The 18349-nt window shown below is 44.1% G+C and overlaps 1 protein-coding gene across 3 annotated transcripts in view; it reads left to right on the plus strand.

The window, feature by feature from the left end:
• Nucleotides 1-1472: 1472 nt before the first annotated feature.
• The window catches only part of PPP1R13B (protein phosphatase 1 regulatory subunit 13B), an 88862-nt gene continuing 71985 nt past the window's right edge, over nt 1473-18349 (plus strand). The window contains exon 1 of one of the 3 annotated variants that reach the window (XM_059058197.2): nt 1473-1713. In XM_059058197.2, the coding sequence (XP_058914180.1) occupies nt 1705-1713 (9 nt within the window). In that variant the 5' untranslated portion in view covers nt 1473-1704. Of the gene's footprint in view, nt 1714-1800; nt 1877-5973; nt 6049-18349 lie in introns of those variants that run through there. The other 2 variants (XM_067027680.1, XM_067027682.1) reach the window with 2 other exon arrangements.

Genomic DNA, 18349 nt, shown 5'->3' on the forward strand with positions numbered 1-18349 from the left:
CTATTTATGGAGCAGCTCCCATGGACCACAAACTGTGCTAAATCTCCCTAAATATGAGGCAGGTGTTATTATTCCTGTAATTTCCCATTATAGAGATGGGCAAATTGAGATACAGAGAGAAGATGTAGCTTGTCTAAGATCATACTGTGAGGGTGTGGCCAAGACAGTGTCTGTCTCACTGGAAAGTCCTACCCTCTCAACCACTAACCCCCTTGGCCCCTGAAGAAGAGGCCAAGAGGAGTATGGTGTTGCCCTCTGGCCTCCTCCCTCTTTGTCCCTCAGCCCCACCCAGCAGCCTCAGGCCCCTCAAAGGAGCAGACAGGCTAGGGATGGACTCTGACCACCACCTGCTGTCATCTCTAAGGAGCTGAGCCCTTCCCAAGGTGGGTCTGGGGCCATAAACAGACCCCTATGCTCCGGATGCTCAAGGGAGTTTTAGAGCTGCCTGTGGAGTGCATCAGTTACCATCTCATCTCTGTCAGGGTTCCAGTGAATGGTACAGTGTGGAGAGTACAGAATGGATGCCTGCCCATTGGCCGGTCCTCACTGAGAGTCTGCTCAGCCCCTGCCCTGGCCTCTGTTACTCAGACCTGAGTGGGTGGCGTCACGGGAGAGAGGGCTGTAAGGAGAGACCCGGACCCTGGAGAGAAGGACTGGGCGCTGCCCGGGGACGTCTGAGCATCGAAGGATGCTGGTACAGGTGCGCACAGGCATTCTAGGCCGGGGCTATCGCCTGTGTGAAGGGCCAAGGCTGAAGAGCGGTCACGTGCCCGAGAAGGTCGGCTGGCCGTAGGGAAAGGGCAGCGGCAGTCGCAGAACACGTGGGGAGGTAGTGGTGTCGGGGAACAGGTGCCCAGGGGCCGAGCGCCACGCCGGTTCGTGGGTTCATCTTGAGCAATGCGGAGCCGGGTCACTTGCATGGTTTGGGGCGCACCCACACCCTTCCGATCCGGCCCCTGGCCTGCAGCCCCACCGGGCGCCGAGAGCCGGGGGTCAGTATGCGGTCAAAGGCGGGAGCGCGCGCCGTCGCCACGGGATGCGCCCCGCCCCCTCCGGCCTCCCTGAGTTGGGGTTCGAGTCTCAGCCCTCCCGTGACCTGCTGCGGTGCCCCGGCCGGACCCTTCCTTCTTTGGACCTCGGTTTTCCCATGCCCGACGTCTTCGAAGGTCCGGGATCTTGGCTCCGCACGGCCTGGAACCCACAGGCCGTCACGCCGGGCGGGTCAGCGGTCGAGCTTCCTCAGCACTCCCGCCCCTCCCCCGCCCGCCCGCGGGAGCGCGGACGCGCTCGTACCTGGCCGCGGCCGGGAGCGAGGTTGGGCGGGCGGGGCTGGGATGCCCCACCCCCCGGGCCCGCCCCCAGCACAGTCGGGCCAATCGGAGGGGGCGGCTGGCCCCGTGTGGGGCGACGCGCTGGGGGCAGGGCCTGCGGGGGCTGAGGAGAGTCCGCGGGCTGGCGGCGGGAGGCGGTCGAGAGGAGGTGGTGGCGACGACGACCGGTCCTGAGACAGCGACGCAGCGTGCCGGTGGCCACGACAGAGCCGGCTAGGCTCCGCAGTCCGCTGCAGCCGCCGCCTCGCCGTGAGGGCCCGAGAGCGCGGCGGCGGGCGCGCGGCCTGTGAAGGCGACTGGAGCGGCGGGCGCGGCGCGGCGCGACGCCGAGCGTCCTGTCAGGCGGCGGAGGACGCCGCGGACCCGCGCCGCGATGATGCCGGTGGGTGCGGGCGGCGGCGGTTTCCTCCGCGGGCTGCTGGCCAAGCCTCCTTCCTCCCGCGGCTCCCGGCCCTCGGGGCCCGCGCGAGCCCGGCGGGCTGGGCGGGCGGGGAAGGAAGTGGCCTGGCGGGCGCGCCCGGCCCCGGCGCCCCCCGGGCAGGCAGGTGGGGTGGCGCCGGCTGTCAGCGAGGGCTGGGCTGGCGTCCGGGGGTCCTTGGTCCGGGGGTCGCTTCGGGGTCCGGGGGCGGGGTCCGGCGTGGTCGGGGGTCCGGGGGCAGGTCCGGGCGGGGGTCCTCGGGTCGGCCCCCCCTCCCTTGGCCGCGGCGCGGCCCTTCCTGCCGAGCCTCCCCGGCCGCACTGCCCGGGAGGGGAAGCCGGAGGTGAAATTGGAGCCGGTCGGTTTTCCCCGTGCGTCCCGGCGGGGGGTCGGACGGGGTGGCAGGGGTGTCGTTTGGCGGTCGCCCCGTTTCGGGGTCTCGAGGCGCCTCTGCCCCCCGCCTGAAATGGGCCGGTGTCGTATTTGGTGTCGGCAGTGTGGGCACCCCCGTGTGGTGTTCCCACGCTGGAAACCCACATTTCTCCGTAGCCCTTTCCTGATTCTGGAATCCTGTTGTATTATATTTAGGAATTTACTTTACATTCCTTACTTAGGAATGGATTTAGAGAGCCGTTTTCGGAATTCCCTTTCACCGTGCCTTCGAGATTTGTACATTTTGCGTTAACTGGCCTGTTGTCAGTGTGTTTTGAAGGTTGAACTAGATTCGTTTGTGGTGGTGCCGCCTTTGTCCTGCCCTCAAGGATGCGTTGTACTAGGAAGAAGACAGTGCTCATTAAATTTGCCATTCTCCTGCCTGACCTTTTCCTTTACCTCTAATCTAAATAGCAATGGGTGCTGAATTGTAATTTTTCTCATCTGGCTTTTTGTGAAGTAAATGTCATGACTTGTGAAAAAAATGAAGGGCTGGTGGTATCCAGTTGGATGTATTGGTTTTCTGAGTGCCTGTATATTAAGTAAAATTCTCAAACACATTTATAGTAAAGTAACAACAAAATCGTTCTTTTAGCCTACAATTTCTACATTGAAAATCCCATTTCAGGAGGAAAGTACCGTTTCTCTGCATTTTCTGCTTGAATACTATTATTCTGCTATGCCTGCACCCAAGGACATTTAGATTAGAATTTTTTTCCCCTGATCTTTCAAGTCATTTCCTGTTTCTTGATAATCTCTTCTCCCCTTTTTGAACTGATTCCAACACATCGTGTTTGCAGAGTCTTAAGGTTTGACCTAGTTGATCCTTAGATCCTTCTGTGGCATCAGAGCTTGTTGTATTTCTAAACGTTTGGTTTTAAATGAGTGATTGTCTTGTAGTGGAAAGAGAACTGGATGAGCCTCAGAAGAACCAGAATCAAGTACTGGTCCTGCTACTTTTTAGCAATGTGACCTTGAACAAGTCAAGGTCTCCAAGCCTGGAATTACCTCTAAAGCAGGGATAAAAACATACCAATATCTGAGGGCTGTCCTGAGGATTAAAAAGGATGATGTGTCCAATAGTGCTTGTCAAACAGAATGCCCTGCAAATATTTATTATGGTTAATATGGCTATGAATTTTCAATTTCTAATTTTAACCTCTGCAAGATAAGGCATTTGGAAACAGTTCCCTCCCTAATTCTCACTGGCTAGATTTGGAAAAGGCACTATGGTGTTTTGGAATTTTGAAACCACTTTTATTTAGTTAAATCCTGTAACAGTTGATACCATAGTAATATTGAAGGATATCTATAAAATTTTGACTGGTTTCATCATTGTATGATGTTTCATTTTAAATACCCTGTTAAGAAATTTGGCTTACATTTTCCATATGGTACATTCAGACATTTTACTTCTATTCCTCACATAGTTAGAATTTCTAGTCTCAACCTTACCAGATTTCCTTTTTACGACGTTTGCTTCACTGGCAATTGGGAAATTTCTTTATGATACTCATGATAATCAAATGTTGTTTTTTAAAAACAGGCCTACTAACTATTTAAAACACACTGCTTTTATTTTAAAATGCCTTATAGAAACAGATGGTATTTCTCTTAGTCCCTCTTTTGTGGTCTTTACTTTGTATTTCCTTGTTGTTCCCTGAAAGTACTACTTTTAGGATTGAGTCCTTCCTCTATAAATGTAGTTGGCATTGGTTGTAAATTTAATAGAAGTTTTAAGAACACGCCATTCTTACTTGATACTATCTTAAACTGTGTATCCAAGATATAAATGAGATGTTTTCTTTATTAAATATTTGGTGTTCATCATCATCGTCATGAATCATCAGAGGGTTAGATCGCATTTTGCATAGTTTGTATAGAGTAGCACTACCCAATAGGAATGGAATGAGCAACACAAATGGGACTTAAAGTTTTCTAGTAATTGGTATTTTTTATAGTATCTTTTATTAACTCAGTATATCAAAAATATTATCATTTTAACATTTAATCAGTATGAAAAATCTACTAATGTGATATTTTACTTTTTTTTTGTTACTAAGTCATTGAAAGCAAGTGTGAATCCAGTAAAGTTTTACTTATATAGCAAACCTCATTTCAGACTAGGACATTTCAAGTGCTCAGTAGCTACATGTAGCTAGTGGCTACTCTATTGAACAACACAGGTTTAGAGTATATTCTATTTATTAGAGAGTCTGTAAACGTGCGGAGCACAGGCTCCGGATGCGCAGGCTCCGGATGCGCAGGCTCAGCGGCCATGGCTCACGGGCCCAGCCGCTCCGCGGCACGTGGGATCTTCCCGGACTGGGGCACGAACCCGTGTCTCCTGCATCAGCAGGCAGACTCTCAACCACTGCACCACCAGGGAAGCCCTGTAATAACTTTTAATTGATCAGATGGCTTACTGCAGCACCCAGTCTCTCAGCTGTTGGAAATAAGTGTCTAGCCGTGTTCTCATCCAACACAATAATGTCTTTGTAGAAGTGTTCAATTTGCCTGTTACACAAAGTTTCATGATTGTCTACTTTTAAACAAAGTTATATTTTGGAATTTTCCCTTATTAAAATATTATGGCATTCTAGTATTTGTGGTCATTCACCTTTTTTCAGTGGGTGACATTTTAAAACTATTTCCCAAGGAAAAAAGAGGGCTATACTTTAAAGATTACTCGTTGGCTGGTCCCTAAGGTCTAGACCTGAAATCATTTAGGCCATACCTAAACAGATTTGATAGAAATAAGAATTTTTTTAAAAAATAAATTTATTTATTTATTTATTTTTGGCTGCGTTGGGTCTTTGTTGCCGCGCGCGGGCTTTCTCTAGTTGCGGCGAGCCGGGGCTACTCTTCACTGCAGTGCACGGGCTTCTCATTGCGGTGGCTTCTCTTGTTGCGGAGCATGGGCTCTAGGCGACCCGGCTTCAGTAGTTGTGGTACACAGGCTTAGTTACTCCGCGACGTGTGGGTTCTTCCCGGACCAGAGTTCAATTCAAACCTGTGTCCCCTGCATTGGCAGGTGGATTCTTAACCACTGCACCACCAGGGAAGTCCCAAAATAAGAATTTTAATAAAAGTAGCCTGGTTCAGAGCATGAAAAGACGGAAAAACTGCCTTGATTGTTAGCATCATTCTTTTCAACAGAGAGTGAACATTTTGCAGCTGCAAACTTTGTGCACAGGTGAAATATATCTGGGGAGTGGTACTGAGGAGGCTTCTTTCTCTTCCAAAGGACTGACTTGAGTAAAGGAAGTTCTGCGGCTCTGAAGTGTGTTTTACCTGTGAGAAGGGCACTCTGGTGGTGCCTTTGGTAATGTTAGCAGTGGGACTCCTTACCTCCAGTAGACACCACGCAGTGTGACTAGTTGATTCCACTCATTTCTGTCCTAGGAGCCCTTCAGTATATTCACTGTGGGCTATGGGTTACATTAGTTTGTGCTTAATATTTAGCTCTCATTAAACAAACATTCACTTATTTCAGGTATTCACTTTCTTCCCAACGACGTAGAAAACACTTTGAGGTTCTGGAATAGGTCTTTCTCTCTCTCTTTTTTTTTTTTTTTTCTTTTTTTGCGGTACGTGGGCCTCTCACTGTCGTGGCCTCTCCCGTTGCAGAGCACAGGCTCCGGACACGCAGGCTCAGCGGCCATAGCCAACGGGCCCAGCCGCTCCGCGGCATGTGGGATCCTCCCGGACCGGAGCACGAACCCGCGTCCCCTGCATCGGCAGGCGGACCCCCAACCACTGTGCCACCAGGGAAGACCGGTCTTTCTCTTTTTAAACTGTCAGCTGTCACGTAATTGACAAAACAACGAACTGGAAGCAGAGAGGCTTAGGTTCCAGTCTCCACTTGTAAGTAACTGTGTGACCTGTGGACTTAATCTCTTTGGGTCTCAGTTCCTCACCTGTAAAATGAGTTGGTCCTAGTGGTTTCCAAGTGTTTGTGGTTGGTCTGGTAGTTGATATATAGCAGATACTTTCATGGGGGGTCAGTAATATTTGCATTGGCTGCAGCAAAGGTTGACACAAATTGACACTTGTTTTGGCAGCCTTTTAGTAAACTCATTCACTGCCCAAGTACCTTTGTATGATAGAGATGATAGAAGGAGCTCAGTGGATGTTCACTATTATTGTTTTTTAAAAATTAATTAATTAATTAATTTTTCGTTGCGTTGGGTCTTTGTTGCTGCACGCGGGCTTTCTCTAGTTGCGGTGAGCGGGAGGTACTCTTCAGTATGGTGTGCGGGCTTCTCATTGCGGTGGCTTCTCATGTTGCGGAGCATGGGCTCTAGGCGCTCAGGCTTCAGTAGTTGTGGCTCGCGGGCTCTAGAGCACAGGCTCAGTAGTTATGGCACACGGGCTTAGTTGCTCTGCAGCATGTGGGATCTTCCCGGACCAGGGCTCGAACCTGTGTACCCTGCATTGGCAGGCGGATTCTTTTTTTTTAAACATCTTTATTGGAGTATAATTGCTTTACAATGGTGTGTTAGTTTCTGCTTTACAACAAAGTGAATCAGTTATACATATACACATGTTCCCATATCTCTTCCCTCTTGTGTCTCCCTCCCTCCCACCCCTCTAGGTGGTCACAAAGCACCGAGCTGATCTCCCTGTGCTATGCGGCTGCTTCCCACTAGCTATCTGTTTTACATTTGGTAGTGTATATATGTCCATGCCACTCTCTCACTTCATCACAGCTTACCCTTCCCCCTCCCCATATCCTCAAGTCCATGCTCTAGTACGTCTGTGTTTTATTCCCGTCCTACCCCTAGGCTCTTCATGACATTTTTTTTTTCTTAGATTCCATACGTATGTGTTAGCATACGGTATTTGTTTTTCTCCTTCTGACTTACTTCACTCTGTATGACAGACTCCAGGTCCACCCACCTCACTACAAATAACTCAATTTCGTTTCTTTTTATGGCTGAGTAATATTCCATTGTATATATGTGCCACATCTTCTTTATCCATTCATCTGTTGATGGACACTTAGGTTGCTTCCATGTCCTGGCTATTGTAAATAGAGCTGCAATGAACATTTTGGTACATGACTCTTTTTGAATTATGGTTTTCTCAGTGTCCAGTAGTGGGATTGCTGGGTCGTATGGTAGTTCTATTTGTAGTTTTTTAAGGAACTTCCATACTGTTCTCCATAGTGGCTGTATCAATGTACATTCCCACCAACAGTGCAAGAGTGTTCCCTTTTCTCCACACCCTCTCCAGCATTTATTGTTTCTAGATTTTTTGATGATGGCCATTCTGACCAGTGTGAGATAATATCTCATTGTAGTTTTGATTTGCATTTCTCTACTAATTAATGATGTTGAGCATTCTTTCATGTGTTTGTTGGCAATCTGTATATCTTCTTTGGAGAAATGTTTATTTAGGTCTTCTGCCCATTTTTGGATTGGGTTGTTTGTTTTTTTGTTATTGAGCTGCATGAGTTGCTTGTAAATTTTGGAGAGTAATCCTTTGTCAGTTGCTTCATTTGCAAATATTTTCTCCCATTCTGAGGGTTGTCTTTTGGTCTTGTTTGTGGTATCCTTTGCTGTGCAAAAGCTTTTAGGTTTCATTAGGTCCCATTTGTTTATTTTTGTTTTTATTTCCATTTCTCTAGGAGGTGGGTCAAAAAGGATCTTGCTGTGATTTATGTCATAGAGTGTTCTACCTATGTTTTCCTCTAAGAATTTGATAGTGTCTGGCCTTACATTTAGGTCTTTAACCCATTTTGAGTTTATTTTTGTGTATGGTGTTAGGGAGTGTTCTAATTTCATACTTTTACATGTAGCTATCCAGTTTTCCCAGCACCGCTTATTAAAGAGGCTGTCTTTTCTCCACTGTATATTCTTGCCTCCTTTATCAAAGATAAGGTGACCATATGTGTGTGGGTTTATCTCTGGACTTTCTATCCTGTTCCATTGATCTATATTTCTGTTTTTGTGCCAGTACCATACTGTCTTGATTACTGTAGCTTTGTAGTATAGTCTGAAGTCAGAGAGCCTGGCAGGCGGATTCTTAACCACTGTGCCACCAGGGAGGTACCACTTAATCATTAAGTCATTTGATAGGCCTGAATTTACGGGCTAACTCAGTAAACAAAACACTGAGGACTGGAGAAGATGTTTTTTCCACTGGTTTCTTTAAGACAAAATTACAAACATAATATTACCATTTAAAATAATAAAACTATTTCTAGCCTTTGGAGTGCCCAAAAAATTCACAAAAGGAAAAGCAAAGCTTCGCTCATACAAAGATGTGTATATAAAAGATTTTATTATTACAGTTTTATTGAACTAAAAACTAGTCTATAGGGATAACTCTTCTGAAGGCTACAGTATTAAGTACAGCAACAAAGTTTTTCAGCTATTTAACTTCCTACAATTTAGCTTAGTTATAGTGAGCACTCAGTGTATGGTGTTTGTCATTATGCGCTAAAGCACTGCATCCTATAGGCTTTGTGGTGGTGTCTCTATTTTTATGGAGAAGTGAGGCTCAGGTCCCCCAGATAGTAAGTGGTAAGACAAGATTTGAAAACAAACTGACTGAAAAGCCTTTGCTCCTAGCCGTTGTACCAGTCACTTACTTGCTATAGTCAAGACATTTTGCTAGAGGTGCTGGTAAGTTGAATTGGGTTAAATATTTTCCCCTGATGCTTAGCTCAAATGGAACTTAATATTTAAAAGATTCTCACAGTGAGTCTTTTTGATGAAAGGCGATAGTTTTCGTCCTCTTGAGTTTGGGGACAACTCTGTTTTAAATGTAAATGTGTTAAATGTATCTTTTCTTTCTCAGCATCCTACTTTGAAAGGTTTATGCCAGCATATATGCCTAAGAGTTACTTAAAATTTTTAGCATGATAGAAACTTAAAATATCACCATGTTACTGTATTGAAGTTATGTAACTGGTTGTCAACATGCATTTTTGTGTGTTTGCACAGATGGGCAATAGCTTCCCAGCAAAAGTTTGGTGGGATTTTGATGCCTTGAAGTGCTGTTGCCATAGTTATTTCACAAACTATGGTTCTAGGGCTGAACAGAGGAATGGTGGTAATCAGGTTCTATTGTGACACTTTCTTGGCTCGATTGGTTTGTTTTATTTCACTGCAAAGATAGCCGTATGACTGTTGTTCACACTAATTGGTAAGCAAAAGCTGCTGTTACTAGATTTTGTAAAATAAAAATCTTTGCATGGTGACATCATACAGAACAATAAAAGACTGGAAAATGAGGTAGTTTTGATTAAAATTAATAAGTGATATTCGAAATGTTAGTGTCCAATTCAGAACAGGGTCTTGCTAGCAGTGTTGTTAAGTGTGTCTAGAGAAAATGTTAACTGAAGTTTTGACAGAATCATGATTTATAACATATGTTGTGATTGCAATCATTGTAGGTCAAGCAAATGCAAAGGCCCTGTGGTAGGAGCGTGCCCAGCATTCTGGAGAAACAAAAGGAGGCCTGTGTGGCTGGAGCAGAGTATGTGGCGGGGGGCAGGGGAGAGTGGAGGAGATGAAGTCAGCAAAGTGATGGTGGTGAGCGGACGGGTTAGGATCTTAAAGGGCCTTTTAAGGGTCTTATAGAGGATGTGGAGAGAAATTTCTTTTGGAAGAAATGAAACACAGTGGTTTACTTATTGTATCATAAGTAGCTCTGAATAGCAGGCATTGCCCAGGTGACTTCACTGTAGCAGAGTATGGGCCCTGGTGTCGATTGGCTTAAGTGTGGATTCTGGCATCACCATTTATTGGCTCTCTGACCCTGGGTAAAGTTACTTGATCTCTCAGTTCTTTGTCTTTAAACTGAGGATAATGATAATAGTAACCTTAGGGTTGTTAGGAGGATCAGATGGATTATTACAGCAAAAGGTGCCTGTTGTGTAGTAAATGCTCAGCAAATGTTAGTTATATGTAATAAGTTTCATTTCCTCTGGAAAGCTTTCCCATCTTTGCCTTGGCCAGATACACCAGTAGAGGCCTTCAACCTGGTGTGCCTTTTTTTTTTTTTTTAAGATATAATTCACATACCATAAAATTTACCTTTCAAGGTGTACAATTTAGCGGTTTTCAGTGTATTTACAAGATTGTACAACCTTTGCCACTATTTGATTTCAGAACATTTTGCCTGGTCTACCTTTGCAATACTTGTAATGCAGTCTTAAACATTTGTTTGTGTGACTGGTAAATGTCTTTCTTGTCCTAGACTGTAATTCTCATGGCAGCAGGAGCTGTCTTTTTTTATTTGCTATTTACCACCAGTGCTTGTCCCAATGACTGGCCACGTAGTTGGTGTTTGGTGACGAATTTTTGAATGAAAGAAGGTATGATGTGGAAAGTAGTGTCAGACCCCATTGTGAAGAGGTGTGTGTGTGTTCTAATGGGGTTGGCACTTGATCCCGTGGGTGATCAGAAACCACCAAACGTTTTTAAAAAGTGGAATGATGGGGCTTCCCTGGTGGCACAGTGGTTGAGAGTCTGCCTGCCGATGCAGGGGACACGGGTTCGTGCCCCGGTCCGGGAGGATCCTGCATGCCGCGGAGCGGCTGGGCCCGTGAGCCATGGCCGCTGAGCCTGCGTCTCCGGAGCCTGTGCTCCGCAACAGGAGAGGCCACAGCAGTGAGAGGCCCGCATACCGCAAAAAAACAAACAAAAACAAAAAGTGGAATGATGCAGTCAGATTTGTATGGTAGAGGGAGAATTCTGGAGCCAAGGCCGGGGGATGGACTGTGGAGGAAGGGAAATTAAAAAGAAACAGGAAGAACAGTTAGGAGACCAGCTGGTGCAGGTCAGACTTAACATGAAGGTCAAGAGAAAAGAGCCAGTCAATAGGAGGTAAAATAGATCTGATGGGGTGAGAGGGTGTGTGAGAGTGTGCGTACATGTGAGTGTGTGTACTGATGTGTAAGTGTGTGTGATTAACAGGAAGGAAGTACAGTGGCTGGAGTTGAGGATAACAGGTTTATTGATTCAGCAGCCGGGCTTGTCTTTCCTGTAACCAAGATAGAGAACATGTGAGAAGGAGTAGGTTTAGAGGGCTGTAAGGGGATGAATGAGGTTTATTTTGGGTGTGTTGAGCTTGAGATGCCTCCTATATCCTTCCTGAAAGATGTTACTCTTAAATCTTAAGGTAAAATAAATATATTGAGTTAAAAAAATCATTTGCCCTATATTAAGTGATTTTTAATGTTGTGTTTTTGGTGTTCTAGGTTACTGCCTGGGCATTTGTGGCATGCCACACACATGTGTCATCCCTTGTACTTGTCATTTTGCCTGATCAGCCCCACCCAGAGCCTCCACTAGACACAGCTTCATGGGACAGTGGCTGGCCTGGGCCTTCTCCATCTTTGTGGAGTATATATGCACACTTTTTATAGCAGTGTAATCTGTGTCTCTGTATTGATAGTTTGTATTTTGCTTTTTGCTCTATTGCATGCTTATAGTTCTATCTCATGGCAGTCTTGAAAATAACATCAGGAAATAAACTCAAATGATCAAAATATAGACAGATTTTTGTGTTAGAGTAGAAATGAGAAGTGAGGTTTTGTCAAAATGTGAAGAACAATGAAGTAAAGTTTGACAATTTTAGGATTAATGAAAAAAAAAAAAACCCAACAATAGGAACAGAATATTTGTGATAGAAATACAGGTGTAAAACAGGGGGCATAGTGATTATCAGCTCAAACTCTGAAGCCAAGACTGTCTGGTTTCAAAGTCTAGCTTTGCCACTTACCAGCTCTGTGACCTTGGACAAATTATTTAACCTCTTTGTGCCTTATTTTCCTCTTTAAAAATGTGTTTTAATAGCAGTGTATTTCAAAAGGTGGTTGTGAGGATTGTCAAGTGCTTAGTGCATTCTGTTGATAACATCTGTTCCTCTTAGTTTTCTTAGCAACCATAAGGCCTCATGGCAGAGAGGATTCGGTCAGCAAAGGAGTCTAAGTGAACTTTACGCCACCTAGGTAGAATGCCTGTGTTCTTTCTGCCAGGAGAACTAGGTGGTAATTGCAAAATCTATCAAGTTGATAGGACAGAGCGGGATGGTTTGTGTTTCCTAGAAATGAAGGTTTACCTTCTCTTTCCAGTACCCTCTGTTATCCAGACCACAGCTCAAAACCAGCTCATTCACTTCACTCAGTGTTTTGTCAGCAGAAAAGCTCACCCCCTGCTCTCTGGTCTCTACCTAATTGGCACATTCTAGGCCACCCTGCATAAAATGTCCCTCCCTGATTACACTTCATTTTTCTTTATAGTACTTACGTCCACCTAGCAGATATTTGTGGAGGCTCCATGAAAGTGGGGCTTCATTTTCTTTTCCCACTGCAGGATCCCCAGTGCTTAGGATACTGCCTGCCTCTGGTCGGCATTCAGTAAGAACTTGTTTACTGAATGGCCTCAGCAGGCATTTAGGGCACATCCCTTTTATGCTGGGTCTGTGCCAGGGCTGGCACAGTCCCTGCTCTCAGTGAGCTCACGGTGGGGAGCAATCATGTAAATAAAAAGTGCCATTCTGAAAGAGACTGTACGCCTGGCAGAGTACAAGCTACGTACGGCAGGGCACAGTGGTGAGAGGAATCTTCTCAACCTTGGGATGTCAGGGGAATTTTCACAGAAGAGGTGACATTTGAATGGAGTTGAGAAGGATGAGGAAGAAGGGATTTTAGGTAGACGCCTTAATGTTTGCAGGGCATTGAGATCTGAATTGGTGTGGTATGTTGAGGGAAGTTGCTTAGAGCTTAAGGCCAGATGAAGCAAGGGGGCTAGAAAGGTCAGTAGAGGTCAGATTCTGGGGGCCATATGTGACCTGCTTGAAAGTTTGAACTTTATCCTGAGAAAGATATGAAACTGTTGAAGTTGGTTGTTTTTTTTTAAATTGTGGTAAAATATATATAACAAAATTTACCATTTTTAACCATTTTTAAGTGTACAGTTCTGTGGAATTAAGCACATTCACATTGTTCAGCAGCCATCGCCACCATTCATCTTCAGAACTTTTTCATCTCAAACTGAACCTACCGTTGCAGGACTTTAAGGAGAGTTGTAAATGCTCTAATAATTTATGTTGAAGTTGGCATTAAGTGTCTGGACTCAATGAGAAGAATCTTATCAGCATAGTCAAGGCAGAAAATGGTCTCCGAGCAGTCAAAATAGTTGTCAAAGAATCATGCATTGAAGCTAACTTGTAGGTGATCCTCCTCAGCCCTCACTTATCATTGATTCGTAGGTGTTACATAGTTCTAATTTACCTGGCTCCTAAATCTTTAGAAGCTGCATTCGAGGTTGCTCGAATGGAGGGGTGTAGCTATGGGCAGACATGCTGCTGGAAACCATAGAAAGAAACAGCTTTAAGAAAACCTGAGGTTGTGGTGTGAGGGTGGGCATCATGACCTCAGTCAACACCAAAGATAGCACAATGACAGATTACAGACTACACACATGGTGGTGGTTAGAGGTCCTCAAGATGACTGAGTCATCAAGAAAAGGCTAAATAATATCAGTAATGTAGATAGCAGCTGGATACATTTTAGATGAGCTCTGTCCAGTAGGAACATAATGTGAGCCACAAATGCAATTTTAAATTTTCTGGTAGCCACGTAAAAAAGTGAAACTAATTTTAATAATATATTTTATTTAACCCACTATATCCTCAAATTATTTAAACATGCAATTAATATTAAAACATGATTGGTGAGGTGTTTCACATTCATTTTTTTCATACTAAGCCTCTCAAATTCCAGGACACATTGTATACATACAGCACACCTGATTTTGGACTAGCCACATTTCAAGTTCTCAGTAGCCATGTGTGCCTAGTGGCCATATCAAATGGACAGCACAGTTTCAGATTTTGGCTCAGACAAAGGGGTTAGATGCTCAGCTATTCAGAGAATGCTATCATTCATAAGAATTAATTCCTCAAGGATTATACATGGCTGGTGTTTTGTTTTTATTTTTTAAATTAATTATTTATTTTTGGCTGTGTTAGGTCTTCATTGCTGCGTGCGGGCTTTCTCTAGTTGCAGCAAGTGGGGGCTACTCTTCGTTGCGGTGGCTTCTCTGTGGAGCACGGGCTCTAGGCATGCGGGCTTCAGTAGTTGTGGTACATGGGCTCAGTAGTTGTGGCTCACGGGCTCCAGAGCTCAGGCTCAGTAGTTGTGGTGCATGGGCCCAGCCACTCCACAGCATGTGGGATCTTCCCAGACCACTGCTCAAACCTGTGTCTCCTGCATTGGCAGGCAGATTCTTAACCACTGTGCCACCAGGGAAGTCCCTGGTGTTTTATTATAGTAGTTTTCATTTACTAATTTTTGCTTTTATATTCGAAAAACTATTGAGGGACAGTGTAATGCAGTAGTTAAAGAGCACGGATTTGGGGGTGGACTGTCTGGGTTTGAATCTCAACTATTTAATTTCCTACCTATGTGATCTTGGGTAAGTTAATCTCTCTGTGTCTTAGTGTCCTCATCTGTAAAAATGGAGGTCATAGTAGTACCTACCTCACTGGTTTTGTAAGTATTAAATGAGTTATGTATAAAGAACCTATAACAATGCCTGGTCTATAATAAGCACTATAGATGTGTGCTTTTATTCTCCAAATGTTTAGTATCTCCAAAATGTTAAATGATCTTGATTCAGTACATTTAAAAAACATTTTTGCTTTGGAGACTGATTAATTTAGATAGGTATTTAACAAGTTTTCACAGGTGAAAAATCTTAAATTGTAATTTTGTGAGGATATGTTTTAATTGATGTCGTTGGGTAACTAATTTTGTTTGCTGTGACATTAAGGGTGCTTAACAACCACAGAAATAGTGTAATTTATAATTAAAGGATTTAATATTCTAATTAAAATTAGGAAAATTTTGAAAGGATGATTTTTATCAACATTTAATTACTAGTACTGTTACAGTTAAACTACTCTCTCTCAGAAACACTGTATCAGCCCTAGTATGTCTGGGAAGACTACCTAGTTCTGTTTTCCTTCAGTATATTCTAACACTGAATAATTTTGAGAGTTTCACCTTCTACTCTCATTTGTAAATAAAGTAGAAAAGAATAGCAAAAGTAAAACCAAAATATAAAAAGAACACTGTGGAAGGCATTTAAGAGGAGGTCCTTTATCACCTTCTAGAGTGAAGCATGGCTAGAAACATAACCAAATTAGGGTATGGTTATTTAAATGTCAAGTTTTTGGCACAGAAGAAGGCAGTGCCTAATGGGGTTTATTTAATCATGGCTGTTTTCATCTGTCATTGATTGGTGGTCTGTGGAACAGTTAAACAGACTCTCTACTTAGAACATAATCTCCACACACAAAACTAAACTCAAAATGGATTAAAGACCTGAATGTAAGACCAGATACTATAAAACTCTTAGAGGAAAACATAGGCAGAACACTCTCTGACATAAATCACAGAAAAATCTTTTGGTCCACCTCCTGGAGTAATGAAAATAAAAACAGAAATAAACAAATGGGGCTTAATTAAACTTAGAAGGTTTTGCACAGTAAAGGAAACCATCAGCACAACGAAAAGAAAACCCACATAATGGGAGAAAATATTTGCAAACGAAGCGACTGATGAGGGATTAATCTCCAAAATATACAAACAGCTCATGTTTAATATCAAAAAACAACCCAATCAAAAAATGGGCAGGGCCTTCCCTAGTGGCACAGTGGTCCATCTAAATGTCCATTGACAGAGGAATGGATAAAGAAGATGTGGTACATATATACAATGGAGTATTACTCAGCCATAAAAAAGAACGAAGTAATGCCATTTGCAGCAACATGGATGGACCTAGAGATTGTAATAGTGAGTGAAGAAAGTCAGACAGAGAAAGACAAATATCACATGATAGCGCTTATATGTGGAATTTAAAGAAATGGTACAGGACTTCCCTGGTGGCACAGTGGTCAAGAAGCTGCCTGCCAATGCAGGGGACATGGGTTTGGGCCCTGGTCCGGGATGATCCCACATGCTGCGGAGCAACTAAGCCTGTGCCCCACGACTACTGAGCCTGTACTCTAGAGCCTGCGAACCACGACTACTGAGCCTGTGCTCTAGAGCCTGTGAGCCACGACTACTGAGCCTGTATGCCACAACTACTGAAGCCCGTGTGCCTAGAGCTCTGCAACAAGAGAAGATGCCGCAAAGAGAAGCACGCACAGCGCAACGAAGAGTAAGTATCCCCTGCTTGCCGCAGCTAGAGAAAGCCCACGCACGGCAATGAAGACCCAATACAACCAAAAAATAAATAAATAAATTTATAATTTTAAAAAAAGAAACATTTTTAAAAAAAGAAATATGGTACAAATGAACCTGTTTACAAAACAGCAGTTGAGTCACAGATGTAGAAAACAAACTTGTAGTTACCAGGGGGGAAAGGAAGAGGGAGGGATAAATTGGGAGATTAGGATTGACATATACACGCTACTATATATAGAACAGATAATAAGAACCAACTGAATAGCATGGGGAACTCTATTCAATACTCTGTAATGACCTATATGGGAATAGAATCTTAAAAAAGTGGATATATGTTTATGTATAACTGACTCACTTTGCTGTATAGCAGAAACTAACACAACATTGTAAATCAACTATACTCCAATAAAAAAATGAATAAAAAATTTTTTTAAAAAAAGAACATAATCTGCTTACCCCCTGGCTCCCGCACACATTCTCCACTCCTCTTCAAGACTAACTCCTTTAGTCTCAGCCTACATGTTGCTTCCTTTGGGAAGTCTTCCTGGCGCTGGCATCTGGATCAGGCTGTCCTTCTGTGGGGTCTCATGGCACTCTGCAGTTTCCCACTGTAGTTTCCTGGTATCTCTTCTCCGTCTCAGCTCAAGGTTCAGTGACTGAGGTGATGTTGACAGTCTGTGTCCCGAGCCTGGCTCAGGGCCATGATGGGCTCAGTAAAATTTTCCTAAATGAATGAATGAGTGATCCTGTGTGTCCAGTTTATGTTATATACATTGTAATACTTTGCTTTACATTATGGGTTTTGGTTTATTGTGTCTGTTATACTGCAGTGTCTTGTCATAAACCCGGGAGTCTAATTTTAATCTCCTTATATGGTTATTTGCCTCTAGAATCGAACAAATCCTCAAATATCATGGTTAACAGAGAATACCTCATGGTCCAATTGGTTTCTGGTGGGAGTCCTTTTGGAGAGTTGCTGATAATCAGATACTAACGCTCATATGGGGTAACTGGGAGGGAAAATGGGATATTTCTATAGTAGCAGTAGCAGCTGCTTATGCTTATTTTCTTTTGATGTGGACCATTTTTAAAGTCTTTACTGAATTTGTTACAATATTGCTTCTGTTTTATTTTTTTGTTTTTTGTTTGTTTTTTGGCCCTGAGGCATGTGGGATCTTAGCTCCCCAACCAGAGATCGACCTCACCCCCTGCATCAGAAGGCAAAGTCTTAACTGCTGGACCGTCAGGGAAGTCCCCTGCTTATACTTTTGATAGTCAAGTCAAAGTAGCTAAGTTCCGGGCTTCCCTGGTGGCGCAGTGGTTGAGAGTCCGCCTGCCGATGCAGGGGACACGGGTTTGTGCCCCCGTCCGGGAGGATCCCACATGGCACAGAGCGGCTGGGCCCGTGAGTCATGGCCGCTGAGCCTGCGCATCTGGAGCCTGTACTCCTCAACGGGAGAGGCCAGAACAGTGAGAGGTCCAAGTAGCTAAGTTCCATGACTAAATTTAATGGAAAATTATCTTTTGTGTTTGTTTTGCCAGTTTTTTTGTTATGCAAAACTGTTACTAAAATCTCTTAATCTGAAGCTTTATGGTTAATCATACAATAGAAGAGCCCATTTCTATCAGTTGATGAGGTTTTGGCTAATATTCAGAGAAGTCTGGCGCTAGAGGTTACCAAGGTCAAAATTCTGCACCACCATGGAGTCAGGCAGGTCAAGACTATAAACTTAGGGTTAGTAGTCTTTTGGAGGCTCAAGTAGACATTTAGATTTTTACAACATTTCACTGCCTTCGTATCTATTACTACAGAGTGAGGAGGGGTACAGGATGAATAACTGCTAAGATTGTTTCTAGTGCTAACTTTTTATGATGTTGTATTAGAGCTGAATAGAGGGATCTCCATGCGAAAGCCCTCTGTTAGGGAAGCTCCTGGAGAAGCAGGTGGGTCTGAGC

The sequence above is a fragment of the Kogia breviceps genome, chromosome 3 (assembly GCF_026419965.1).
Source record: "Kogia breviceps isolate mKogBre1 chromosome 3, mKogBre1 haplotype 1, whole genome shotgun sequence".
Classification (NCBI taxonomy): Eukaryota; Metazoa; Chordata; class Mammalia; order Artiodactyla; family Physeteridae; genus Kogia; species Kogia breviceps.